The sequence below is a fragment of the Fundulus heteroclitus genome, chromosome 11 (assembly GCF_011125445.2).
Source record: "Fundulus heteroclitus isolate FHET01 chromosome 11, MU-UCD_Fhet_4.1, whole genome shotgun sequence".
NCBI classification, from domain to species: Eukaryota; Metazoa; Chordata; class Actinopteri; order Cyprinodontiformes; family Fundulidae; genus Fundulus; species Fundulus heteroclitus.
The window spans coordinates 15,768,660-15,796,048 of record NC_046371.1 but is presented as its reverse complement, the minus strand read 5'-3'; the positions used below and the strand labels follow the sequence as shown (position 1 = coordinate 15,796,048).

Sequence of the window (27,389 nt, the reverse complement as noted above, 5' to 3'; positions counted from 1 at the left end):
ATCCAGACAGAAAAAAAATGCTGCCAGATTTACAATAGCTAAATAAATAAGTAAATAACTCAAATAGGAGGTTTATCAATAGACTTGTACTCATATGGTTGTGCTTGTTCTTCCTGAAGATTTCCAATTCATGTTTTTGCACTCACTGGCACCTGCTGCCTATGTTGAGCAAGCTCTGCACCGGTGGCAACAACAATATTGTAACCTTCTCCTCCAGAGATGTTCCTTGATGTGTTATTAAACCTCGTGAAGCCTCCCTTCCTGTATGCGTGCGTTGATTTGGAAACATTTTGTTTTAGGAGGAATATCTTCCACAGTGACGTCCCAGATGTGAAGCTGTTTTGATATAAAGAGTTGGTAGAAAGTGGGATTACACTGAAAAATAAAAGGATCACAAACACATCTATTCAACTTTTTGTATATCAGTCTGGTGGTTTTGTAATGATATATATTTGTAATATATATCATTATATGTTTGTAATGATGTTTTTTTCAGTGCTCATACTACAGACAGAAAACTAGTAAGTAAGTAAATAAGTAAACTTAATTTATATAGCACCTTTTATAGCATAAAACAACAAAGTGCTTCATAATAAAGCGACCATAGAACAATGCCAGAAAAAGGAGCAAAGAGAGGATTCCCAATTGACTGACATGCAAATAAGAAATACTTTTTCCAGGTACAACAGTAAGCCCTGACTGAGCGATGCCCTGGGCTGGTAAGCAAATAGCCATTGTTGTATCAACCAAGGATGTAATACTATTAAAGAAGCACATTTTGGCCATGGTGATAAAAAAAATTTAAGAAATTTGTATATCTCTCTTTTTTTAATCTTTGTTGAAATGGGGCTCCAATACTGTAAAAACAATGTCTGTAAAATACAAAAGTAAATTAATTCAGTGTGCTTGCTTTCACTTAGCAAGTAGATTTTCTTTATAAAGCGGCTGTTCCGTAACGACTTACAGCCTGATATCAACACCGTGAGTTATTAATCATGTAAGGTAAATGAACATCTCATGAAAAATGTTCATTTTGGAAAGTGAAACCCACTGGAAACTTTAAACCACCTGCATTTGTTTTATACGGCGTGTGATTGTTTTCCCACAAGGTTCCTGGACTCTATTTTATTGGATGTAACGGATTTAACAAATGTCTTTTCCCTTGTTTTTGGTAGCTGCCCAATTCGAAGTCGGTGGCTGGATCTGGACAGGATAGTTTATGTTTTTAATTTTCTTATTGATGGGTTAATCAATTGATTGATTGATTTGTGCATGAACTGCAAAGAAAACGTATTAAGGGCTCAACTAATCGATAAGTTGTATTCTATTATCTGATGCTTATGCGTTATGCGCGTTCTTTTTGCGCTCTTATCTGCCCATATGCCTATGTATATATATATATATATATATATATATATATATATATATATATATATATATATATATATATATATATATATATATATATATATATATATATATATAAACACTTGCTTATTTACTAAGACATCAATTAGCGCATAAATGTGTGTAATTGGGCTTAAAAAGTTGGTCAATTACAAATGGAAAATTTTGATGTTACCAATTTCTTTAATCCCAGGTTTAAAAAAATGAACACAAGGTAAATAATAATAATAATAATAATAATAATAATAATAATAATAATAATAATAATAATAATTCTGAAATGAATTCAAATGAAGTGGTTTATCCTGATATTGTGCGTGTGTGATTTTAGATAAATTCTTCAATCTTCAATTTGCGGTCGAAGCCTACATCGCGACACTGCAGTGACGTCGACAGAGGCCGTTTCCGTAGCAACTGTGGCCGGTCCGTTACCCGCCGCAGCGGTCGCTGTTCAGATCAGATCGGATCTCCAGTGAGGCGGCGCAGTGGGGTCCTCGTCGTCAGCTACCGGATTCCACCTCTGGGTTGCGGGGTGTCGTGAAACGGGGGGGCGGCGGCGCAGTTTCGAGGTGGGGAGCCCGCAGGTCCGTGCGGAGATGCTGAACATGTGGAAAGTCAGGGAGCTGGTGGACAAAGCGTGAGTACCCACCGGAGACGCAGCAGCCTCGGGGCGCTAGCCCGCTAAGCGGCTCGTGAGCTAACCGGCGATTGAACGGCTTTCCCCGGGCAGCATCGTTAACTTTCACCGCCGGTGGAGGAGAGCAGACGGGCCCTGTGGCCGTTAGCTCTGGCCGGTTGGCTAGCTGCCAACTCGTACGCGCGTGCCACAAATAAATCTGCCGCGGCGCTTTTTATCCCTTATGTCTTCTAACAACGCGACTGTAACGAACTCGCTCGCGCCTTTCGGTTCGCTAATTCCGCTCTGAGCGGGTCAGGTGTCGTTATCCCTCAGAGAGCCGCCGCAGACAGACAGCCAAGGCAAGCCCGCCCGTCTGTCCCACCCTGGTGATGCTCATCATCTCCGTGTCCGTCCAACACGCTACCACCAGCAGCAGGAGGACGGCTTGTTGTTCATGGCGGACAACTATAGCGGCTGAACAACGGAGAAGGAACAGCGTGTTTTCTCCTCGTCGCTCCGCTGAGGCCCGCGGTCCACAGCAACGTAGCACGCTGACAAACAAAACACACTTTGGCCAGAAGTAGTAGAGCGGCTCCAAACGCATGCATTGCGCTGTTTGGTATGCTTCTTAGTGTGACACGAGTCTATCTATGAATATAGTTGTTGTGGTGTAAGCCCTGCAGGGGGGAGGAAGGAAATCTTCTTGTACTATCTGTTCCTGCAGCCGGAGAAAGGCACTGCAGACGTGCAAAACGAAAACCAACACAAATTCGTCTTTGCAGTAATTACTTATGAAAAGCCAAGTAGGCGATAAGGCGTTGTCACCTCAGTTTTTTTTATTTATTTTTTTGATCCAGGATCTAGGAATGTCTATTAACATCTGGTTTGTGAACCGTATTCCTCTGGCTGGTGTATAAGAGTGACATTAAGACTCTTAGCAATAATTAAAACTTTAAACTGGATCTTGATCTGTTATGATCTTTATGAAATGGACCCCAAAAAGGAAGTACATATATACGCTAGGGCTGCCGGATAGCAAGAAAACCTGTAAAAAGTCATACTGTGGGTTAATACTGCCGTGACAATACTGATCACGACCCACCCGCATTTTCCCGATCCTTTGTTTTTCATTGTTAGAATTTGTGAGGCTTAAGCAAGGCAAGTTTATTTGCGTGGCACATTTCAGTAACGAGAGAATTTCAGAGTGCTGTTACGTGAGCAGAACCCAAGAAAAGAAAACACACAGAGGAAAGCACGTAGCAGTCGGTCAAGATGAGTTGGACTGCAGAATGAATGAAGTTTCAGTGAACTGCAACAGTCTTTGAACCGAACATTTTAGAGGCAACTCTAAACAAATTGGTTTTTAACCTTGATTTAAAGGAACTCAGGGTTTCAGCACTTTTACATTCTTCTGGGAGTTTGTTCCAGATAAGCGGAGCACAATAACTAAATGCTGCTTCTCTGTGTTTGGTTCTGAAAATGCAGAGTAGCCTTGAGCCAGAAGACCAAAGAGATCTGGAGGGTTGATACTATGAAGGGAAGACTAATGTATTTTGATGCTAAGCCATTCAACCTCTACAAAATAAACACACGGTGTGCATCAAGGGCATTTTTCACAGAATCCAACTGGCCAGCTGTCTTATTGGAATATAGAGTGTGAATGTATGGCCCTTTTAAATTTTCAATCCACCCAAATATTAAATCCAAGCAGTGCTTTGTGATTGCAGCGTTACAAACATGGAGACTGCGATGATGATTGCGAGTCACCGTACTGTGCAGATCTAACGTAGAGAGAAATGAACATGGGGGCCGGAAAGGGAGCCTTGAGGTACACCACAACCTAGAGAAGACGGGGTAGAGGAATAAGTCGCTAAACAGACAGCAAAACTCTTGCTGAACTATTTAAGGGGCGTATCATTAATGCTAACCCGGGTCAAAACGGGCCAGGGATACTTTAACCTACTGGGTGCATGGCTGTATTTGGATCTGAAAGCACAGGCAGGTTTTCTAGATAAAAGTGAATTATTCAAAGTTTTGAATGGAGCTATTGTTGTGAGATTTCATTTTTTTTTCTTCTTTTTTTTTACCAACATGAGCTAAATCAAGAGAAATAACAGCAATTACATGTCATAAATGACCTAATCTGGGACTCTTGGGGGAAAGGTAAAAGCAATAAAAGAAAAACTAAAGCTGCCATAAATAAGCTAAACAAAAAATGTAATTGTTTGTTGTTGTTTTTTTAGCCTTTTTAATTTTTCGAAACAGCCGACAGTGGCGGTGATAAGTTTGTTGCACCTAAAACGACAAGCCCAACCTCACGAACCAGTGAAAAATTTCACATGAGAAAAACAATATGCCGGTAACTGGAAAACCGGCAGCTGCCGAGTGACGTATGCACGTGTATTAAAGAGGAGAGAGCGCTAAAGGGAGTCATTGTTTAGGTCAGATAAGGTAGTATATGGAGCTGAGCCTGAAATGGAGTAACAGACAACAGCCCCCATCAGCTGCTGGTTGTGGCCGGCTGAGCGTGATGAATACTCTCCATTATTGATCCGCCTCCCTGGAACTGGCAGCGCCGGCATTTCTTTCCCGGCTGACTGAGAGTCGCACGAACACAAAGCTTTTGTGCGGTAGCCGATTATAACACAGTTAAAAGTTGCCAGGTACAAAATGATTGGGACGTTTGCTCTCGCTGGGGAGTCTGGCAGGTTTCAGAGAACAAAGGGACGGTGGGGAAGGAAGGGGGGGGGGGGGGGGCAGCAAGAGAAATGACAGAACCCAAGCGCTGTTTCAAAGAGATGCCTCTTGCGTTAATTTAGAAGAATAAGCATTGCGTATGAGGGGACGAGCTTTGCATATACAGGAAAACGGTAGAAGGTGAGCTCCAGGTACCAAGAAGCAGCCTTCTACCTGTGATCGCCTCTCTCTGATGAACACACTTCCTCCTTACGCCCCGAAAAGCGCATGCCTCTTTGCCCCCGCCTGTTCTCTGATCGAGAGTTTAGCAGCACTCAGGCTTTTATCGTCTATTTATTATTCAGCGAAGTAGGATTCTGCCCGTCCTCAAAACAAAAAGCCCTTTTTATTTTGTGATTTCGTTTTTTTTTTTTTATTATTATTAATTAATTAATTTATTTATTTTTAGAAAGAGTGAAATCACAAGGTGCTTCACAGCAAAAAATAATCCAAAAATGGGATGCAAGTCAAAACCCATCCGGGAGAGACGAGTCTTCAGCTGATGCTGGACGTCAGGAGCTGCAACCACAGAGGCTCCGTCGCCTTTAGGTTTGAGGCGGGCTTTTTTTGGGGCGGGGGACAGATGTTTAGTGGCAACGTACGGCTTGGAAAGATCAGAAACGTATCGTGGTGCACGCGGGCTTTAAACGTCCAAACCAGGAGCTTAAGGCATATTCTGTGTTGCCCCGAGAGTTTGAAGAGTGAGGTCAGTGAATGCTTGGAGGATCAACACGAAAGGCTTAGCAGCTGTTTTCTGGACAAGCTGCATGCGTTCAAGAGAGGTTTTATTAGGGCAAGTAACAATAAAAAAGAATTACAATAATCTACCTGAGAGGAAATAAAAGCATGAAAAGCCACCTCAGCTGTGGAAAACAAGAGCAAACAGCCCTTTTGACGTATGGGTCAAATGTTTTATTGTCGTTAATCGTCAACTCCCAGTCTCCAACGGTGGGTTTATTTTGTGTGGAAAGCGAACCAAGTGTTAAACAGTCAAGAGGACCAACCCACAGAAATACTTAAATGATAATTAAGTCGGAAACGGATCCACGAGCGTCGGAATTAACAGCAAATGATTATAAGACGGCAGATAATGTTCTTCCCAATCCTCAGTATTGATCTGTGAGTTGGGTTTAGATATGCAAAGTAATGACTGATTGTTGATCAAAACAATAACAATGGAACGAGCAGCTTCAAAAAATAAGGAATAGGAGGTGCAATGCAGCGAAGTTCTATAGTCATACTGATGATACTAATCGGTTTAAATGTCTGTGTCAACAGCACTAACGTGGTGATGAACTACTCCGAGATCGAGTCCAAGGTCAGAGAAGCTACCAACGATGACCCCTGGGGGCCTTCTGGACAGCTGATGGGAGAGATCGCCAAGTAGGTGTAGCGCCGCTCCCATTCTCACGCTCACCGTGCGCCGTTTGTTTTTACGTCACAATGATGATCGATCTGACCGTGCGTGTTTGTAGAGCCACGTTTATGTACGAGCAGTTCCCAGAGGTGATGAACATGCTTTGGACCAGGATGCTGAAGGATAATAAGAAAAACTGGAGACGAGTTTACAAGGTATGATTGCAATACGCTGGGTTGTGTGGGAATAAAGGGCCCGTCCACTAAAGTCTGGTCTGGGTTTATTTAAGCAAAGGCTTGGAGATTTTTGTTTTTTTCCCCCCTGCTTGACGTCAGGCCTACTTATGGCTTCCAATGTTTATTACCTGAGGGACTGTGCCCAGACCCAGTTTTCTTCTTTCTGTATTTTGTACTGCTGTCTGTTCAGCTTCAGTTTGCTTTTTACATTTTTTGGCTGCTTGTTAATATACTGTATGTTAAGCTAGGGCTGGGCGATAAATCGATTTAATCGATTAATCCGAATTTACAATTCTTTAAGATTTCATTTTTGGAAAATCTGGATTTTATTTTGCCAATACACTCATTGGGTTTCCATGAAGAGAACAGCGTGTGATGCTGAATATATGTTTAGGCATGTATTGTCAAAATATTGTTAAGTAGAAACTTTTTTTTACCATAATACGAGGTACTTCATTTACTTATTTACTTCTTTTTTTTTAACTTAGTTTGAAGTTCACAAGTGCAGTGAAGCCTGTTCTTAGCTCAATGTGTAATACCACTAGCAGCAAATCTTTTGTTATATTTTCATTGTTTATAATGGCACTGCTGCCATCTTGTTTTACAAGCATGTTTCACAGCTTGTTTTTAGTTGCACTTTGAATTCAGGTCAACTCCCTGATGAAATACTTGACATAAAAAGCAAAGTTTTAAAATAATTTCTTTAATTTCTTTTTATAAAACAAAAAGGAGGGAAAAATCGATTAATCGAATTTGGTATGATAAAATCGGAGATTTATTTTTTAATCCATATCGCCCAGCCCTATGTTAAGCAAGGATTCCTGACGTAGGACACGGTCAGTGTGGAAACGAGTCAGTTAGCGTGCGTTTCTGGGTTCTTTCATCTCCACTTTCATTGAAGAAGGAGGACATGTTGTCATCAGCAACATGAGAAGATGCAGGCCTGGCAGTTTTCTGTGAATCGCTGAATGTGGCTTCTCGCATCACAGTTTGAACCTGGTTCTGCCTTTTGACCGACCACCAGGAGACCATTACTCAGGAGCTCCGATGAATACAGTTGTTGGTTTTTGAGTCGTGCCGCAAGTGTTTGAAAATGGCTTTCTGACAGCAACTCAAAAAAAGAACCGGCGGCGTCCCGCGGCTCCTCAGCAACCTGCCCAGATGAGCGGTTTGAAGGCGCGCGCCTCCGTTGCTGGAAGCCCCACTTGTTCTGTCCCTTGGTTTGTGGAGAGTAGAGCTGTCACAACAACACGTTTTGCACGTTTTTTTTTTTTAATTATCGCAATAAATTATAACACTGTCATTTGGAGACCTTTTTCAAATAATATGATGAAGGCATAATAACGCAAGTATGTCCGCCATCCTTTGGCCGAAATCCATTGTTTTAAAACTAGCGTTTCTCTTGCTCTCTCTCACGAGGCTCTTAAGCTAAACTTTGAGCCTACCTGACACGAGATTTAATTCCTCTTACACCGAGGAAACGAGAAGGAAGGGGTGAGTGGGCACTGATCCACCGTACTGAAACTTTTTGTTATCCATTCTCAGAGAGAGGGGAGAGGGAAACTCAAGGGGGACAAAAGCGAGCATGCATACGCACATTATTTTTTTATTACATGATTTTAATTAGTCATGTGATTGAAATCTATCGTGCGATTCATTGATTTATTGTTTATCGTGACAGGCCTAGCGGAGAGCGTTTGTGATTTGTTTCCAACGCTTTGATGAGCTCCGGGGGCAAAAGCACTCCAGGGAGTTTGGCCACCCGGGTTTGGCTCTCCTTGCCCGGTGTGGATGTGACTGTGTTGCAGCCTCGGTATGAGGCGAGCATGGCTGATCCTCCTTCAGATTCTCCCATGACTAAGCCATACAGGCACACACACGCCACACCTCATGGCTTAGCCGCCGCCATCACCGCCGTGACTCATTATGGAGAAGGCGCTGCGTTCTTGGTGCACTAAGAAACCGTCCGCACATAAAATCCTAATTTTATGCTGATTTATCTTAGTCTGGTGTGAAGGACACCTCAACAAATGGAGTATGTTGAAATATTTTTAGCATCAAACATTATCACTCTCTTCACTAACGCTCATGAGTAAAAAAAAAACTGTTTTACTTCAGTTGTGATCAGGTTCCCCTGAGCAGTGGCAGTTAAATCAACCTGGCTGTGAATCTGTGTTGTTTCTCTTTCTAACAGCCGTCTCTCTCTCCCAGGCCCTACTCCTGCTAGCCTACCTGATCAGGAACGGCTCTGAGAGAGTCGTCACCAGCGCCAGAGAACACATCTACGACCTGCGATCTCTAGAAAACTATCATTTTATCGGTGAGTCTCTTTGCCAGATCGGAGCGAAACCAGCGATTCAGATATACAGGCCGGTTGCCCTTGAGTGAAAGAGCAGGAGCTTCAAAGACCAGGAAATGTGGCTCTGCCGGGGTTTCTGACTGTGACTGTGTCCGTTCATTGGGTTCATCTACAGACGAGAGTGGGAAGGATCAGGGCATAAACGTGCGCCAGAAGGTGAAGGAGATGGTGGAGTTCATCCAGGACGATGACAGACTGAGAGAGGAGAGAAAGAAAGCGAAGAAGAACAAGGATAAATATATTGGCGTCTCCTCTGACAGCATGGGTGGAGGAGGGGGCAGCTTTAAGAACTGTAAGTAGCTCACAGAGTTGATCTGACAGCTTGAGTGGATTAAAATCATAATAGGATCCCTCCTGCAGAACCCGTGAAAAACATTTTTCTATCGCAGCTGTAACATGCTTTTTTATTTCTGCCTAAATACTTAATCCTATCAGCGAGTAAATGCATGCGCCGGTTTATTATTTTCTGATTTATAATTAGGTCGGGAACCACTAAGAATGGAACTTGGGTAAAGAATACGGATGATTTTATTTGTGCCTAGTTACTTACAACTAATCATAAAATGTCCTTTAATTTGGGACTTTAGAGACAAACTTGGAGAACATATTTAGTGACTTTAAATTGCTGTCGTATTTTAAAATAAACATGCCAAACGTCCGGTCCTGTTTGGTCACTATATGATTAATCTCTTTGACCTTTTTGTTCTTCCAGCGAATGAATTAGATCGGAGTAAGTGGGATGAGGACTGGGACAAGAGCAGAGGAGCTTTCCCTTTCAGCGAGAAGCTCGGAGAGATCAGTGATAAGATAGGCAGCACCATCGACGACACGCTCAACAAGTTCAGGAAGAAGGAGCGAGACGACTCACCTGACAGGATCAGGTGAACAGATTACGCTACTCTGATGTTTTGTGGCATAAAAATCCCAATGAATCGTTTTCAAACTATTTCCTAATGTGGGTCCTTTGCGGTTCAACTGAAAATCAAACAAACGTGGCCAAAAAAGTGCAACAACTAACATTAACGCTTCATCAAAGGCTCTTCGGTTTCAGCATTCTGTCTTCTGGAGTTTACTCCAGCCGTTAGTTACAGTGAATCTGATGAACCGGTAATTAAGCTCAGCTGTCGTAGCAGGATGTTTCTGCCATTTTCAGAACATCATTGTTCCAGCGTATCAGCAGCAGGTTTCTTCCACATTTAAAGGTATACTATGCAACCGGGGTTGATTTTCCAGCGAGGCTCCCCCCAGAGGGCGAAAGTAAAAGTGCACTGTCATAAAGATGCTCAGCTGTTCTGGTTCCTCTGTCAAGCCAGGCGCGGTTGTTTTGAGCTTAGCAGACAGGCGAACGCAACGAAAAGTGGAAAAAACGATGACTAACACAGTGAAAGTATGAACATCAGGGTTTCCCGCAGCGCTATCTTGGCGAGACGCTACCGCGGCGGCCGCCTCGCCGCGGTAGCGTCTCGGCAACATTAAAAAAAAAAAAATAATAATAATAAAACTCGATATACTTGCATGTTTATTTGACGTTAACACGCGGTTCTTTGTTGTTGCTTTTGCGCGTGCATATAGTGAATGGCAGGGCAAAAACACATGGAGTTCTCGCCGTAAAGCAAGACCGACTCTCGCGGTCTTGCACGAGACTTCTGAGCCTGTGTGTGCGGGCCGAGGGCGGTATTTCCCCCACAAACCACCAGGGCGGCCAAGAAAACCTTTGTTCGGCCTGAAATGACTCATTTAATCATCCAAATTGGTATGGAACACATTAATTAACTGAAAAATGTTGCATAGTATGCCTTTAAGCTATGGTTGGGAATTCTGTTCAGAAACACTTTTACTGGGTAAAATCCCCCTTCCATCCTAAAAGTAGTAAATACATTATGCATTTAGAAAAACGAGGTTGAAAAAACTCTGACCAATCGCTGCTCTTCGCACCAAAGGGCAGGGATTGGTCAGAGTTTAGTTCCTGCTCTCACCCTCCTCCGTGCCTCATGTTCCAGTGGGATCGCCTTATCTATTGGTTGCAGGGTTTTCTATCAAGTACTGGTTAGTCCACGATGTGAACTAAATGGGATTAAATAATTTGATCGTACCGTTTATATGGGCACACAATCAATTAATCCGATTATAATGTGTATAATGTGCACCTGGCTTTATTCAGAATAGAACCACTCTGACATGCGCAGTTATCAAATTCCCCTAAAAAAAACACAGAGGAAGAAGTACTTCCATCTTTGCTAAACAACAAAAAATAGTAAACAAAACAGTATTATACAAGTTTGTTTGTCTTCCGAGGGCCCAGGCTGGACTTGCACGATGTTCTAATCTAAACGGTTGAGTTGAGTAAGCAACAATTTTGAACTCTTATTATTTTTTTCTAACACAAAGGTTGTATCTGGAGCCCGACGTATTTCCGGCACTCACCAACGAGGAAATGCGTCACGTTTACTTCGGGTGCTCATGGACCAGTTTGCTGGGTAACACTTTATTTGAAGGGGTCTACATAAGATTGACATTACGCTGTCATAAACATGACATAACACCTGTTATGAACATAAATGACTCTTTATGAATGTTTAGGACTGTTGTCATTAATTGTCATTCGGTAAATTATGACACTATTAAAGCAAAGTTGACATTGTTTAAAATGTCTTTGTTATGACAACTTGACATTAACAGAGACAAGGTTAAGTTTAGGGCTTGATTTGGGATTAGGTTAAATTTAGGCCTTGATTTGGGATTAGGTTAAATTTAGGGCTTGATTTGGGATTAGGTTAATTTAACGGCTTGATTTGGGATTAGGTTAAATTTAGGGCTTGATTTGGGATTAGGTTAATTTAACGGCTTGATTTGGGATTAGGTTAATTTAACGGCTTGATTTGGGATTAGGTTAATTTAACGGCTTGATTTGGGATTAGGTTAAATTTAGGGCTTGATTTGGGATTAGGTTAAATTTAGGGCTTGATTTGGGATTAGGTTAATTTAAGGGCTTGGGGTTTTGTTAGGTTAAGGGCTTGTCATAACAAAGACATTTTAAACAATGTCAACTTTGCTTTTATAGCGTCATAATTTGCCGAATGACAATTAATGACAACAGTCATAAACATTCATAAAGAGTAATTTATGTTCATAACAGGTGCTATGTCATGTTTATGACAGTGTAATGTCAGTCTTATGTAGACCCCTTCAAATAAAGTGTTACCGTTTGCTGCATTCGGAATTAATTCAGCCGGTCGAGCGTTTATACGCACGTTGATCAGATTATCAATCAGCATAAACCACCCCTCTCGTTCGGATTACAACTTCATTCCTATTGACCTTTATCCGATCACAATATTCCGATTGTCTTGTTTACGTGACAGATTTTTATTACGATCGGCCCTGTATTCTGATTATTTTGTCCATGCACACATAGCTAGTATCTTGTACTCGCCATACATCCAGACTCATAAGTATGGCTGCAAGTACAGAGGCCAGGTCTGGCCAAAATCGATCCATACTCCATTACTAAGGTTGTCATTATCCCAACATCACTTTGTGCAATATTCATATCGGAAAGGATTGTTTGCAGTGCAATAATTGTTTGCTAATATGTTCCAAGTGTTATGAACTTGCATTTTACGCCCTAATGTTATATTTGGTCAAATGTATTGAGGATTGGACACAAATGACATCGCCCAAAATGCTAAAAGTCACAGAGTGTTGGAAGCATAGAGGCGAAAGAAAGGTGATAAAAAAGAAAATCAGCGTATATCGCAACTGATATCGTCGCAGTATTTGCCAGTATTAGCAAGATTTTTTTGAACATTGTGCAGCCGTATCCATTACACGGAAATCCAGTTATTCGCAAGGACCCCGACTCTTCAGACTTACACAGAGGCAAAGCAAACCCACCGTAGCATAATCCCCAGAGTGCTGATGCATCCCTTAACTGGTTGCCATAGTGACAACGAGGAGGACAGAGGATCAAGAAACGGGAGGCAGGAAACGATCGAATTCAAGGACGAGGAGGAAACCGTCACGACGAAGAGCATCCAGATCACGCAAGCGACAGAAACCACGACCACCACGACGCGGAAACGCAGCGGGGCGGCAGGCAGCAAGACGCTGGACCTGGGTGCTGCTGCACACTACACGGGAGACAGGAGCCCCGAGGAGAAGGTATCCACACACACACACCGTTTGGAAGGGAGCGGCCATTTTCCTTGTTGAAGGTTTCACCGCTGTGTCCGTCTCCTCAGTCTTCAGCCAAGCAGCCTTCCAGCAGTGGACTGGCCGACCTGCTGGTGATTGACCCTTCACACAGCGAGAGCACGGACACAGGTGACCACAAAAAAAGATCATATTTGCGTTCAGACGCACTTCTGTATCCTCTTGTAAGTTTGCGTTTGTGTGCGCTCTTCCAGGAGGGACTTCAGACCTCATAGGTGGCTTTGCTGACTTCTCCTCACCTGCAGCCTCTGCCAGCCTCCCAACCTCCACTGGTAAACTTCTTCCTTCCATTCTTGCTTTATCTTACTTATTTCCTCTTGTATTTTCTTCCTTCCTTGTGTACTTGCTCTTCTCCTTGTTTTTGCACTTGTTTCCTTATTTCCTTCTTTTGTTTTCCTTCTATCCTCATGTAGTTCCTTCCATCTTTCCTTTTTTCCTAGTGTCTCTGCTTTCTTCCATCCTTCGTCTCTAACATCCTGACGACTTTGCAGATCTCTGCCATAGGTTTAAAGTGAATTCTGCATTTTGTATTTTAAAATCTGCATCAAAGGCAGAGAACTCTGAACATTTGTAGAATTTCCACATGAAGATTTTTAGGATCCCTGTTGAAATCTGTGGGGGACAAATTAATAATACTACATTTTGATTGCAAAGTATGAAAAAAGATTGTGACAAACAGTTTTTGTTTTAGTTTCTAGATTAAAAAAAAATTTTTGTATCTGGAGTCAAACTTCTCTGCTTACTCAGCGTCTTTAGTTATTTCGGCGTCCATGTCACTGCATCTAGTATATCCCAATCTGTCCTTTTCTCTGATATTCATACACCCTATCACAAAGTCACACTCGCTTGACTAACATATTACCTCCACTGCCCTACTTGTAGGTTATCATATAATAACACTTCAGCAACTTTAACTATTTTAATATTGAACTAATTGGCAGAAATTAGAGGACCAACTTAAATTTGTGTCCAGAGAAACATTTACTGTTGTTGAATTATTGTGAATACCAGTAAAATGCAACCAATGATGCATGATGTTCAGTCTTAATAGACGGACGATTAAATGCAATTTCTAACCAGTGCCTCAAATTTGAACTAATATCAATCTTTAGTTATTCATTAAAGTGACCTAAATATTTGTTTTCACCAGTTATTCATCATGTTTTTGTCTTGTTGACCAGCTGCTGCCTCATCCAATGGAAATGGGGAATTTGGGGACTGGAACGCCTTTTCAGGAAACCCCGCCGCTTCGTCTAGCTCCGCCCCTTCCCAGCCAGTTCCCGACCTGTTCGGCGGCGGACCATCGCCCACCGCAGCTGCTTCAAATCCTTCCTCTGTCCCACCGTCTGCTGAGCTCTTTGACCTGATGAGCGGAGTCAGCCATCAGCCGACCAATCAGCACACGACGCTCAGCGCTTCTCAGAGCATGACCTTCTCTCTGGGAGGGGTGACCCCGGGAGCATCCGTCGCAATGCCTGCCATGCCGCACTCCCGCTCTCAGCAGGTATCCATCACAGGAAGGAGGAGTTTGTTGAGAATTGTGTTAAAAAAAAAAAAAAACTCTGTTAGCTAATATTGAACGAACAGTCTTTCTGTGACTTTCAGAATATTATTGTCGATTTCGAACTATTCACAGCTTGTAAACTTGGTTGTAACTGAACGTCAATTAGCCCAATACACAAAAATACCGTCCTTAAAAACATTTACAATATTGTAGCATATAAAATATTAAAACAAAATCCGAAATACGTTTCATCAGAACAGTTACACAAAGAAGTTTAGTAAAAAAAAAATTATTTATTGATATTTATTGATGCTCTCATGAAAACAACCATGAAGAAAATAGCAACAATAACAATCCTGACAATAGTGGCTGTTTTGGGGGTTGTCAGACGCCGCTAGTTGGAATTTCTCGATGTCAAGATAAACTCAAATTATCATCACGATCGTGCTCTAAGCTGGAAGAGTTTTGGAAATCAATATTTAGGATTTTGAACGTGGCGTTTGTCCTACATCTAAAACCTAGTCCTTTAATGGCTATTTTTGGGGTTGATGCAGGGATTTCTAGCAAGGCAATTGTTATTGCTTTCGCAACTCTGATCGTTTGAAGGAGAATACTTTTAGAATGGAAATCCCAATTTCCACCTAAGGCATCAATGTGGCTTTCCGATATGATGATGTTCCTAAAAATTGAAAAAGTGAAATACTTTCTGAAAGGATCGACCAAAAAATTGGGGCCCTCTACTGGATTATTTTGATAAACTTGTTACTCTCATTTCTCACTAGTAAACAAGTCCCAATGTAAAGTGTTTCCATTTTGGGATAATAATCCCCCCCCCTCCTTTTTTTTCTCTCTCTTTGCCGGCACAGGGATAGTTGGGGTTGGATGGGGTTTATAAAAATATAAAAATGTTGAATTGCTGTGTGGTTACTGTTATATTCTACACGGTCAAAGGAATTGTAACAACTGCTTAACACTACAGTCTGAATGACATTGTACATCTGTTTTAACAACAATAAAAATATGATTAAAAAAACATATCACGATAAGAAATTTTTGGCGATAACAATAAAACGATACAATAAAGGCCCGCCCCTACCTAGATGGTCAAGAAATATTCACTTTAAAGCATGCAACACGTATAAAGTGGAGTAAGTGGTTGTTAAAAATACTAGGCCATGAATACATCGCAGAATGAAACACGGGTCATTTGTTTCAGAACTTGGTGGGCATGGTGTCCCAGCAGCCAATGGGATCACAGCAGAAGGCTGGAGTTGGAAGCCAGGGGTCGTTAGGGTCAACTTGGTCCGACCCATCCGTCAACATCAGCCTGGACTTCCTTTCTGCAGGCCTCAACCCCACAAAGACACCACCCACTCTGAACAATATAATCCAGCAACAAGGTAAAGTCCCTTAAACTCCAGCTATTCTTTTAGCTGAGTCACACTTTTTACTTGCTAAACTCAAATAAAGGGGAAGTTTTGCTGGGAAGTTTTGTCTAAAACCTACTCACAGTGCTTTGCAAAACTATTCGCACAACTTAAATCTTTTCACATTTTGTCACCTTAAACTCCTCAAACTTCAATGGATTTTATTATCCACCACTCTTAAGAGACTTCATTCAGTTGAAGTCGAATATGAACACAAGTGCAGCTTGTAGGGGAGACTGTAAAATACCCTTTTTGAAAAGCTCTTTTGGTCAGTCGGCCTTTTCGGTTCCTGCATCTTGGAACAAAGTACCACAAGAACTGAGGAACATTACATCCCTAAACGTTTAAATCATTTTAAACGTTGATTTTTAAATAATTAAAATCATACTTGGGATTTAAACTGACATGGTTTATGAACTAACAAATGTTTTAACAAAATTTTACCTATGATGTACAGTTTTTAGTGTGTTCTTACAATTGTCAACCTGTTTTCATAGTAACTTTCCAAAGAGTCGCGACACTCTTTGATGTCACCGCCAGGGCAGTCACGTGGTTCGTGTAAACCGCTATAGTTCCAAAACATACGCTGGCTTTCATGTTCTTCTATGGGACAGACAGCAGCGATTGCGTTATTTAACGGTAAATATATATATAAACATACACCCTACTACTTTTTCAGCTGTTATTGGCGGCAAAGACCGTACAACGGAGTCCAATAGGAGTGTCGCAACTCTTTCTCTCTATGACTCTGGCTCTTGCCATTCGGGAAAAAGCTTGCCCAACTCCTCTCTCTGTCCAGAGCCCTTTTCCTCTTTCTTGCCTGCGCCGACATGGGCTTTCACTGTTTTCTCGCTGGTTCCGCCATGATAACTGCACAAATATCGCCACTACGCTAGCAACGAGCACTCCTTTCACTGCGGGCGTGTAGCAGTTCTCGCCGTAAAGCAAGACCGACTCTCGCGATGCACACGAGACTACTGAGCCTGTGTGTGTGCAAGTGCGGTATTTCCCCCACAGACCACCAGGGCGGCCGAGAAAACCTTAGTTCAACCTGAAATGACTCATTTAATCATCCAAAACGGTATGAAACATATTAATTAACTGAAAAATGTTGCATAGTATGCCTTTTAAAGGACAGGTGTGCAGTGTACAAAAATAGTTGATAACAGATTCTCCCACTTGAGCTGTGGATCTTTGCAGCTTCTGCAGAGTTACCATGAACCTCTTGCTGCTTCTCTAATTAATGCTCTCCTTTTTCGGCCTGTGGAGGTGGATGGCCACTTTGAGGTAGATTCCCAGTTGATCCATGCTCTTTCCATTTCCTGAAAACGGATTGAACTCCTCTTTGAGATGTAGCTTAGTCCCACTAAACTTCTCCCCAACTTTATTCCTGATCTGTCTTTTGTGCTTTGTGTTGGTTTAGCTCATAGCATATAGACGTTTGTGGTTGTAATGTGTGTCAAAAGGTGAAAGTGGTCAAGGTGAATGAATACTTTTGCTAAAGCACTGTGGTTTCCCAGGAGACTCTTCAAAATATTCCAAGAAAATGCCCATTCTGAAGCTTCCTAACCGCAGTGTGCCACAAACAAAGTGAATTGAGATTTGTACATGTGTGTTTGCACAGGAGTGCCTCCGGTCAACCTGCTGGCTCAGAATTTCGGAGGACTGAACCTCAGCTCGCCGCCTCACGTGACTCCCATCAGACCACCAGCCAATCCCATGATGGCAGGCGGTGCCATGACGATGGGCGTGCCTGCCTCCCTGGGTGTGGGCATGCCGCCTTCCATGGCCACAGGTTTGCAGGGTGGCATTCCCGTAAACCAAGGCATGATGGGAATGAACATAAGCATGAATATGGGCATGGCGGCCCCTGTGATGATGGGTGGCATGGCAAGCATGGGGGTGCCAGGAGTAGGAATGGGCCTGAGTCACTCCATCAGCCCAGCGGTGGTCCCGCCCAAACAAGATGCCTTCGCTAACTTTGGCAGTTTTGGGAAATGAAGGTTAGCAGTCTGGACGTGTGAGTGTGTGTGTGTGTGTGTGTGTGTGAGTGAGCATGAATGTGTGAAACTGCGAGCAAATGAACTACAGAAGGACTTTGCTGTACTTGAAGACAACCTTGCATGTCTCACTGTCTGCCTCCGCTCTTCGGTGAGCTGGCACCAGTGATCTTTCATCATCTCGGTCCAATGGCACCATCTACGTGAAAGTGCGGCACGCGCCGATTCTCCACAGAGGAAACCAGAGGGGGGCGCGAAGGTGTCAGTACATAATCGGTCATCGTTACTTCCCTTTACTGGAAAAATCATTGTCTTCACGTGAGATTTTCTAAAACCGCATATATCTTCCTTCATTCTGTTATTCTCTGCACAAAGAATTCAGTCTAACTAAAACGGCGCTGAGGCCTTAATTTTGCATAGTAGGTGAGAAATTCAGTTGGTATTTTGCTGTCCTAATTTCATAATTTTTTTTACATTTATTTACATTTTTGTTGAGATTTTTAACATAACAAAAACATATAAACTACAGCACCGACTGAACAAAACAGCAAAACTTCACCATGTACGCGCTCCAATCAAAATTCCTAGGTTATAAAATCCAAGCTGACTCTGCTAAGCCCTTTTCAGACATGAAACATGCCAAACTTTTGTTTGGTTTTGTATATTCTGCACCAGACAGCTTCATTCACACATGTCCGGGTTTGTTTATGTTGACCATTCATGTAACGTTGGTGGTTGCGGGTCAAAGCTCAGCCGCATTTCAGTGCCTCCTACTTCCATTTTGTACCAGTAAACAAACCATTGCTTACCCATAGCTAAGCCGTATGAATTTATTTCCCACTGTATTAGAGCAATGTTCAGAAACTATAGACTTTAAAGGTCACATCCGATATAGTTTAAATGAGTTATATATAATTATCGGAAAACTTTGTGTCATAGTCTGTTTGTGTTTATTTTGTCACTAGAATATGACAAATTAAGGTCTCTGATTAAACCAAATGAACTCTAATTTGGTTAATAATTGACCTCATGCTGGTACAGGATGTTTATTAGGGTCATGTGACTAAAAAAAAACAGTTTCACCCCCACATGCTTAAATCATAGCATATGTGTCTATTTGTCACTGTGGATAAGAATTTTCACGATTATGGGGATTCATTTTCATAAAACCACTGAAGTATCATACAGAATTTAGTGTAGGACTTTGTATCTTCTACACATTACCATAATACTATTTTGCAGTATGAAGCAATTGGATTATGATCCCTGATGATAAAAAAACAACAACAAACAAACCAAAAGAAACCCTTAAGTGGCCTCTTGCAGTTTGCCATTTTTTGGAGACATTTAACCACGTTTACATGATACTATGGGGAGAATATAGAATATTCAGGTACAAAACCTCCCCTCTGGTGGGTACATATTGTTATATGGTCAATATAAAATGTGCCTCATCACACATTTCATACCTAACAAAGTTTGGTAGAAAATGACCAAGGCACCTTGACCTGCCCCATCACTATGAAAACATAGTAGACGATGGGTTTTAGATATTTATGAAGTTAATTTACAGTTTTCTCTTAACCTGCCTGTTAGCAATACAGTATGTCAGGATTCTTACGTTTTGTTACAAAAAAACAGTGGAGAATTGCAACAAGTGAAAAATAATTATAGTTAGAAAGAAGAAGCTTCCGCAGCAGCCATTGAGCAGTTTTAAAATCCATATTTTCTGAGGGGAACAATGTAAAGGTACGGCGTCTTATTGCTGAAAAGAAACCCACTAAATAAGGACGTTTTAATGGTGCTTTCCATTATTCCGAATCTAAACAGGTGCTCGGACATCAGGTTCCCACTCTAACTGCTAATGCAATGGAAAACCAGCAGGATGGTTATGCAGAGTTGACCCTGGTAGTCTTGCTTTTTTTTTACCAGATTCACAGAAATTTGGACTGTTCCCGTCTGAAAGGGGCTTTGCAGCACAGAGAATGCAGGGGCCACAATGAGTCAACTATAACACAGAAATCCTTGCCTGTTCTGCTTGTGCCACACCGTGGTTGAGTTGCTGCTTTATATCTGGACCCAGACGAGCCCGTTTCTTTATTTCTCTTTTATGTGATCTAATTTCTTTTTTATCGGCTTGTTGCATTACAATATTTGGACAGGTACTGTTGAATGATCCTTGTGTTGATTTCTGACTGCATTTACCACCTTGCCGTCTGATAAAGGCCCAGTCAGTGTTCTATTAGAGTGCTACTGACTTATTTTGTCTTTATGCAACTCCTGTTGCTTCAGTGTTGCTTTCTGACCCACATACATCAATAATGTGTCATTAACCTTTTTGCATACAAACCGTTTTTTATGCATCGAGCTAAGGAAGCACTTTTCTATCAGCTTTGGTGGAAAAAGAGTCACCAGAACAGCATAAGCTGCAACATTACTTCTATGTTTACAGCGGATTCTGGGAAATACCTCTGACGTGAACCTTGAGTTGGAAATTATTTTTGCCAGCAAACATTTTTCACCTGCACCTCGCAATCCATTGGTTAGAGAGGACACTCCTCAACATTTGATACAGATTGAATAGGCTGGAGACCAATCCAAAGGGTTTGGGGTGACATTTGTGTGAGAAATGGATGACTGGGTGTTTGTGACTTTATGTATGAGTACAAGTTTCCTCTGTTTGATGTACAAACACAGCTACGCAGAGCCTCTTGTCATTTTCTGAGGCACCGCCCTCCAAATGACCAAATCTTTATTTTGTTACTCAGAATTATAATTCCATAGGTTTTAGTTTAATATTTTATTAGTTGTAATGTTATGTTCACAGGGGAGAATCGCAGCTACCGTGATTTAGTTTACTTGAATCATGTTTTTTTTTTTTTTTTTCTTCACAGATCTTTTGATTTGATTACTGTATATTTTCTGTACTTCATTCAACATTAAATTAAATTATAACATTAAACAGTTGGGTTCCTCATTTTTCTCACCTATACATTCATGAAAACTGTGTCTAAGACACCCAACGATAACCAGTGTGTTTTGGTGTCATATTTACATGCGTAATATAAATTTTAACAATAATGAACAATTCAAGTAACATGAATAAACTATAGAAACTGAAGAAAATATCTTTTTAAGACGATCAAAACAATGTGTAAAAAAAAAAAGACTTTCTTGACAGGAGTAAATTAAACAACTCCCAGATTTATACTGAATTAAAATAGCTAGAATCGCTGTTGTGTCACATCAGCTTTTGCTACAAGACCATAACTACAATAAGAAGGAGTTTGCACAAAGTTGCCTTCTATGAGAGATATGCATTCTAAGCAAAATGTGAAAAACCGACCAAAGGTTGCTAGAGAGAACATAGGCTAGAAGTTCTGGTTTAATGTTTTTTTTTTTTTTTTTTTAATAGATGGGTATTAATTGATTTATTTGGACACCAGAACCGATGGCGTGTTTGGCATTAACCAAATTCAGCATTCTTGGACAATGATCTCATACATACTGTGAAGCACAGAGTTGGAGTGTTAATAGTTTGGGGAAACATTGCTTCAGCAGGAACTAACCAGCACAGCATCATAGAATCAACCTTGAATTCTACCGATTAACAGAGGGTGCAAAGTCTGAGAACGTCTGTAAAAAAAAAAAAAAAAAAAAAACAGAAAAGCTGAAGCGGAATTAAACCCTGCAATATAACAAATCCCCTTTGTCCAGTGACTGAAAACTTTTTAAACTGCCTTTAGCACTCTTTATTGTTTTGCACAGTCTTAATGAGTAACATTTATGTAGCTATGTAGAACATTTATTATGAGTAATCAGGATTGTTTGTAAAGGTAGAGGTTGTCATAATAACTGGTGTAATAGAAAGGTCCTTGTGGATAATGAATGTTTTAATCATCAACCGTGTACATCCAACAGCTGTGGATGCTTGTTTTTTTTTTTAAAACGTTCGATTTACACGGTTGTCACGGAAACCAAATTTTTTTTTTTTTTTTATATTTTGTTTGAGTACATTCAGAGTTCAAAGACAAACAAATTCAAACACGTTAACTGATGGAGTAGGTTGGTGTCGCCGCTATTGAATCCGAGCTCTACACTTAACGACAAAAATTTTAAGAAAGAAAGAAAAAAACCATACTGTCTTAAGAAAACAGAGACAGGAAGTACCGGAACTTGATGCTCGCGCAGCAGCTTTTTTAGGAGGGCAGTGCGGCAACGTAACTTCAATCGATTAAGTTTTTTCCCCCCCTCGAGACAACACTGTGTAACGGATAATAGCCCAGGTGAGTAACCATAAAAATAGTTTTAATTAAATATCTGGCTCCAGGTGTTTACTTTGTAAACACGTAGCTACATTCTGACTCCAGAGGGCGCTATTGCGTAAGCACGCTGTTGACATCCGAAGCTAAACTGAAACTTAGATGTGGGACCACTGAGCCATAGACATTATATATATATATATATATATATATATATATATATATATATATATATATAGGGGGGGGCTATATAAATTATATATATATATATATAACTCAATAATCATACTATATACTATATATATCATCCTCTACATATATCAATATATCGTATCTCATATACTATACTATACTCTCTATAGTCTCTACTATATATATAATATCTATACTATCTATATATATATATATTAATGTCGATGGCTCAGTGGTCCCACATCTAAGTTTCAGTTGGGAGCTTCGGAATGTCAACAGGCGTGCGTACGCAATAGCGTAAGCACGCAGTGCTAAAGGGCAGGTTAAAAAGTTTTCAGGCCACTGGACAAAGGGGAAATTGTTATATTGCAGGGTTTAATTCCGCTTCAGCTTTTCTGTTTTTTTTTTTTTTTTTTTTACAGACGTTCTCAGACTTTGCACCCTCTGTTAATCGGTAGAATTCAAGGTTGATTATATATATATATATATATATATATATATATATATATATATATATATAAAATAACACAGCTATTTGTTTGTCTTATTTATATTACTTGAAAATCTATATATGCACATCTATGTCTAAATACAGTAGTCTGTACTGTATGCAAGCTAAAAACCTTGAAAAAGAATGGTCTTGCACAGCTTTTTCCTAGTTGCCACTCTGCAGCTTTAGTGTGTCCAGTTTTGCAACATGGTGCAGCCTTAGTTATAGAAGGCAGATACAAGTAGTGAATCAGCCCGAATACATTTTCATGCAGCACAGGAATGAGGCATCTTCTCTGATCCACGTTCACTACATCAGAACTTAACTTTTTTTCTGCCACATACAATATGGCGGTGACGTTGACGTGCGAACCTGCGCCCTATGACGCGTCTACGTATATGATGTCTGTGCACTGAGCTATATTATACACTGGAGTGCTGTTTTTGCCAAAAAACTGAAGTCACTGGCCGCCATGTTGCTACTCCCTACTCTCACAGAATCCCATAGGATTTGGTTTCAACAACAAGCAGTTTTCTGGCTGTGTGAAAACGTTTCATAGGTAATTTTATAGTCAGTGGATGTACTAACACTATCAACTACTAGGAAATAATAATACATGTTATTCATATTAAATATATATATGTATATATAAGTATATGTATAGATGTATATATATGTATAAATATATGTCAATATATGTTTTTGTATATTGTTACTTATATATTTGTAAATGTTATATATATATATATATATATATATATATATATATATATATATATATATATATATATATATATATATATATAATTAAATAAAATGCAAAATATTTCAGCACATGACTTTCTCAGTACTTGATAGTTTTAGAACATAGCATAAAAGTATATGGCATTTGACATTTTAAAAGTTTTAAGCCCCCCCTGAACATGAGAAAATCCTCGTTATTCCATGCTGTAGCACACATATTCCCTAGTTACTGAGGGGAAAATAGGGAGTACCAATATGGCGGCCGGTGGCTTCAAAGCGACTCGTTCTAACAGCGGGCGATTAGCACTCCAGTGTATAATACAGCTCAGTGTGTGGGACACATTGTGTGCGAAACCCGTGAACACAAATAACTGTTACCATGGTGTGGAAAGTGTTAACATGAGAAGTTCTTTCCTGTTCAGTATGCTGCAGACGGGTCAAGCTGGAGCATTCCTGACCTCACCTCCAGGAGCTGGTCCAGTCACCAGTTTTACCATTCCGCCATCAGAGAACGGTACCTTACACTGAAACATAAGAACATTAATAAAAAACTATAAGAATAATCAATAAAAGAAGGGAAAAAAATTATTTGGCACCACTGACTAGAACACAAAAAAAGACACTGAATTATTCATGTTTTTCATGGCTTTGACATCAACCTGGTCTAAAGATAGTCATTTGGCTCTAATCTCACGTATTTACAAACCAATTTTAATTATTTAGTATTGTTCTATCTATGTATCTTAATAAATCAGAATGTCATTTAAATATTTTTTGTGTAATGAGATTGACTGTCTATCTCCATATAGATTCACTCCTCTGACAGATTCTTCAAGCGTTTATAGATATCAATTTTGATTGATTATGGCTTCCAGCTAACACAAAGTTTCCCAAATTCAGTTTCTGAGAAAATTTGAATATTATATGATCCCAAAAATACAGTACAGAAATGTCTGTCTATACTGAAATGTATGTCCTTGTACTGTATTGCATACATTTAATGCTTGATCAGGCCTTATTTTGCCTTCATTATTGCATCAGGGCAAAATAGTATTGTGGCATTCAGCCTGACACAACAGAGGTGTTAATAGCTTCATTTAAAGAAGTGTCTCATCCCAGCTGTCTAGAGCTTGTCTGCATTGTTGTGTCTGGTGCCACTCATCTTTCTTAAGATAATACACCATTGATTCTCAATAGGGTTTCGGTCAGGCCGGTTTGCTGACCAGTCAAGCACAGCGATACCAGTCGGGTTCTGGTACTTTTAAAACTGCAGTCAAAAAGTGGCTCCTCCGCTGGAAAAAGAACGGTTCAAATGAATTGAAAACCCAAATTAAAATGGATTCTTTACAATGGGGAGTGTATACTATAACAACTTCTTGACCAACACTGTATCAGCCCCTGCAAAGCATAAAAAACAACAACAACATGCAGAACAGGGTAGGGTCATCCCAGTAGACCCAAACATATTTTAAAGTGATACATTATACAATGGATGTAAGAAATGTACCTTCTTTGTACCTTCTATATATATATATATATATATATATATATATATATATATATATATAGAACTAATGCATTGCTGGAGCATCTTGTGCAGAGGTTGGTAGAATATAGCCAAAAATTGTACTCAAGTAAGAGTAGGACTACTTCAATATATTATTACTCAAGTAAAAGTAAAAAGTTACTCAAGTAAGAGTAAAAAAGTATTCATTAAGAAGGCTACTTAAGTACTGAATAACTAATCTAATGGATCATTATAATCCCAAATGTCTTCCTCAGATTTCAAGCACATCCAGTTTGTCCAAGAGGACGGACGGGTCAAACGGCCGATGAATGCCTTTTTAGTGTGGTCTCACATCCACAGAGAGGTCTTGCAGGAAGCCTTCCCAGGAATAGTCGGCAATGAAATCAGTGTTCAGCTTGGAAACGAGTGGTTTAAACTCAGCGAGGAACAGAAGAGGCCCTACTATGAAGTAGCTGACAAGCTGAAGAAGCAGCACAGGCAGCAATTCCCTGGTATGAACATTCTGAATGGGGGTCTCAATAACTCATGTTAAATATTGAATTCAAACTCTCTCCGTCTTCTAGAAAGGTAATCTGTGGAAGAAAGTGGATGATGTAACTCTTGATTGCCCCTCTCTTTGCCTCTCACTTTTATGCCAGATTACGAGTATTGCCCCAGAAAAAGAAAATTCAGAGAGCAAGCTTTAGAAGGAAAACATGGCCAAACGTCAGGACAACAGCAGGGCTCAAATGTCCCCTTTGTCTCACAAATAACACCCTCGTGTCAGCCGGACTTCCTGGACCCGATTCCCTTGGGTCCATCTGTTGTGCCTTATTCAGTCTGCTATGATCCCTGTTTGCCTTTTAACCTCCATCATCCAGCAGCTACCCACCCCATGGGCCAGAGCCAGAGTTTAAGGTTAGGTATTATGTTTCTCATAGCTAGATTTAGAAACGTTTTACACATCCTGGCTTTAATGTATTCAGATGCGAATCAACCATGTAATGATAGACAGTTAAATGTATTTATTCATTTGTGCTTTTACAGCCCACAATTTGACAGGAGCCAGATGGAGGAGATGACGAACATCAACCAGAGTTATTGGCAGGGTGGAGCTGTTGGGCCGTCTCCCTTTGATCCGAATCATTACACAGCTGGCCTCTACCAAGAAGTCATTCTTGGCTCTAACATGAATTCAGTGTTGGGTGATGTTGTCACCTTTCAACAAGACTGCCTTTAAACAGTGTGGGGTGTTTATGTGCCAGCATGAGGGTGATGTGGGCAGAGAGACACATTGGCACCACTCTTTTGATGTGTTGTTTACATGTAATTAAATAAAAGGTTCCCTAATTGTTCACAGTTTGTAAATTTTTCACGTCACAATTCCTTGTGGTTAAATTTCCAGAGCTCATGAATACTTTTTAGACATTTTTTTTTTAAGGAAAAACACAGACTTTGACTTTGTGGCAGATGCTTCAACTGTGTGTTGGTTGGAAATGAAGAACCTGAAAAAAAAAACCTTTGAAGAAAGAGGATAGGTGATGCACAAACGAATGAACAGACAAATCGATGGATGGATGAGGCAAAAGTTAATAGATGGATGAGTAGAAACTGCAAATTCTGTCATATAATTGCTGCCCCAGTATATTATAAAATAACTGATTTTGAATAATAACAAAACATTCATTGAGGAGTGCCCCCCCCCCCCCTTTCCCCCGCCTTACATAATTAAAACGAATCAGGAAGAAACTTTAAAACCTTCCAGTTTTGTTAGGAGGGTTTATTTGATAAAATATTTCTTGAAGTGCATTTGCAACATCAGTTCCTTTAGTAATAATAAATGAACAGTGCTAACTTTTAATAAAACGGAGCACGAATCACGCCCCACGCTGAACAAAGATAAAGCGATAAATGGACACCAATGATCATAGACATCATATACGTAGACGCGTCATAGGGCGCAGGTTCGCACGTCAACGTCACCGCCATTTTGTATGTGGCAGAAAAAAGTCGAGTTCTGTTATTGTGAACGTGAATCAGAAAAGATGCCTCACTCCTGTGCTGCAATAAATACACACACACACGCATATATATATATATATATATATATATATATATATATATATATATATATATATATATATATATATATATATATATATATATATATATATGTATGTATGTGTGTGTGTTTATGTGTTATGAATAATAGGATAAATGTGTTAAATCTAAACATTGTGGTCTTCATTATTTCATAAACCCGTGTCACATGTGAACCTTTAGGAACAGACTTTTTGGGTGAGTATTAAAGAGGTAAAATTAATAATATGAGGAAAA

General features: G+C 40.3%; 2 protein-coding genes across 2 annotated transcripts; both read left to right on the top strand.

Moving 5' to 3' along the window:
- The first annotated feature begins 1,848 nt into the window (after positions 1-1,848).
- Positions 1,849-20,819, top strand: LOC105939357 (clathrin interactor 1). Its single transcript, XM_012881473.3, has 12 exons — positions 1,849-2,044; positions 6,041-6,145; positions 6,238-6,334; positions 8,567-8,675; positions 8,830-9,006; positions 9,427-9,595; positions 12,659-12,875; positions 12,956-13,037; positions 13,121-13,198; positions 14,108-14,430; positions 15,647-15,830; positions 17,482-20,819. The coding sequence occupies exons 1-12, from the start codon at positions 2,004-2,006 to the stop codon at positions 17,856-17,858; spliced, it is 1,959 nt and encodes a 652-aa protein (XP_012736927.2). The 5' UTR covers positions 1,849-2,003; the 3' UTR covers positions 17,859-20,819.
- Positions 20,820-21,865: 1,046 nt separating this feature from the next.
- Positions 21,866-26,414, top strand: LOC105939122 (transcription factor SOX-30). The gene is made up of 5 exons (XM_036142955.1): positions 21,866-22,143; positions 23,968-24,059; positions 25,328-25,564; positions 25,712-25,970; positions 26,100-26,414. The coding sequence occupies exons 2-5, from the start codon at positions 23,969-23,971 to the stop codon at positions 26,290-26,292; spliced, it is 780 nt and encodes a 259-aa protein (XP_035998848.1). The 5' UTR covers positions 21,866-22,143; position 23,968; the 3' UTR covers positions 26,293-26,414.
- The last annotated feature ends 975 nt before the right edge of the window (positions 26,415-27,389 follow it).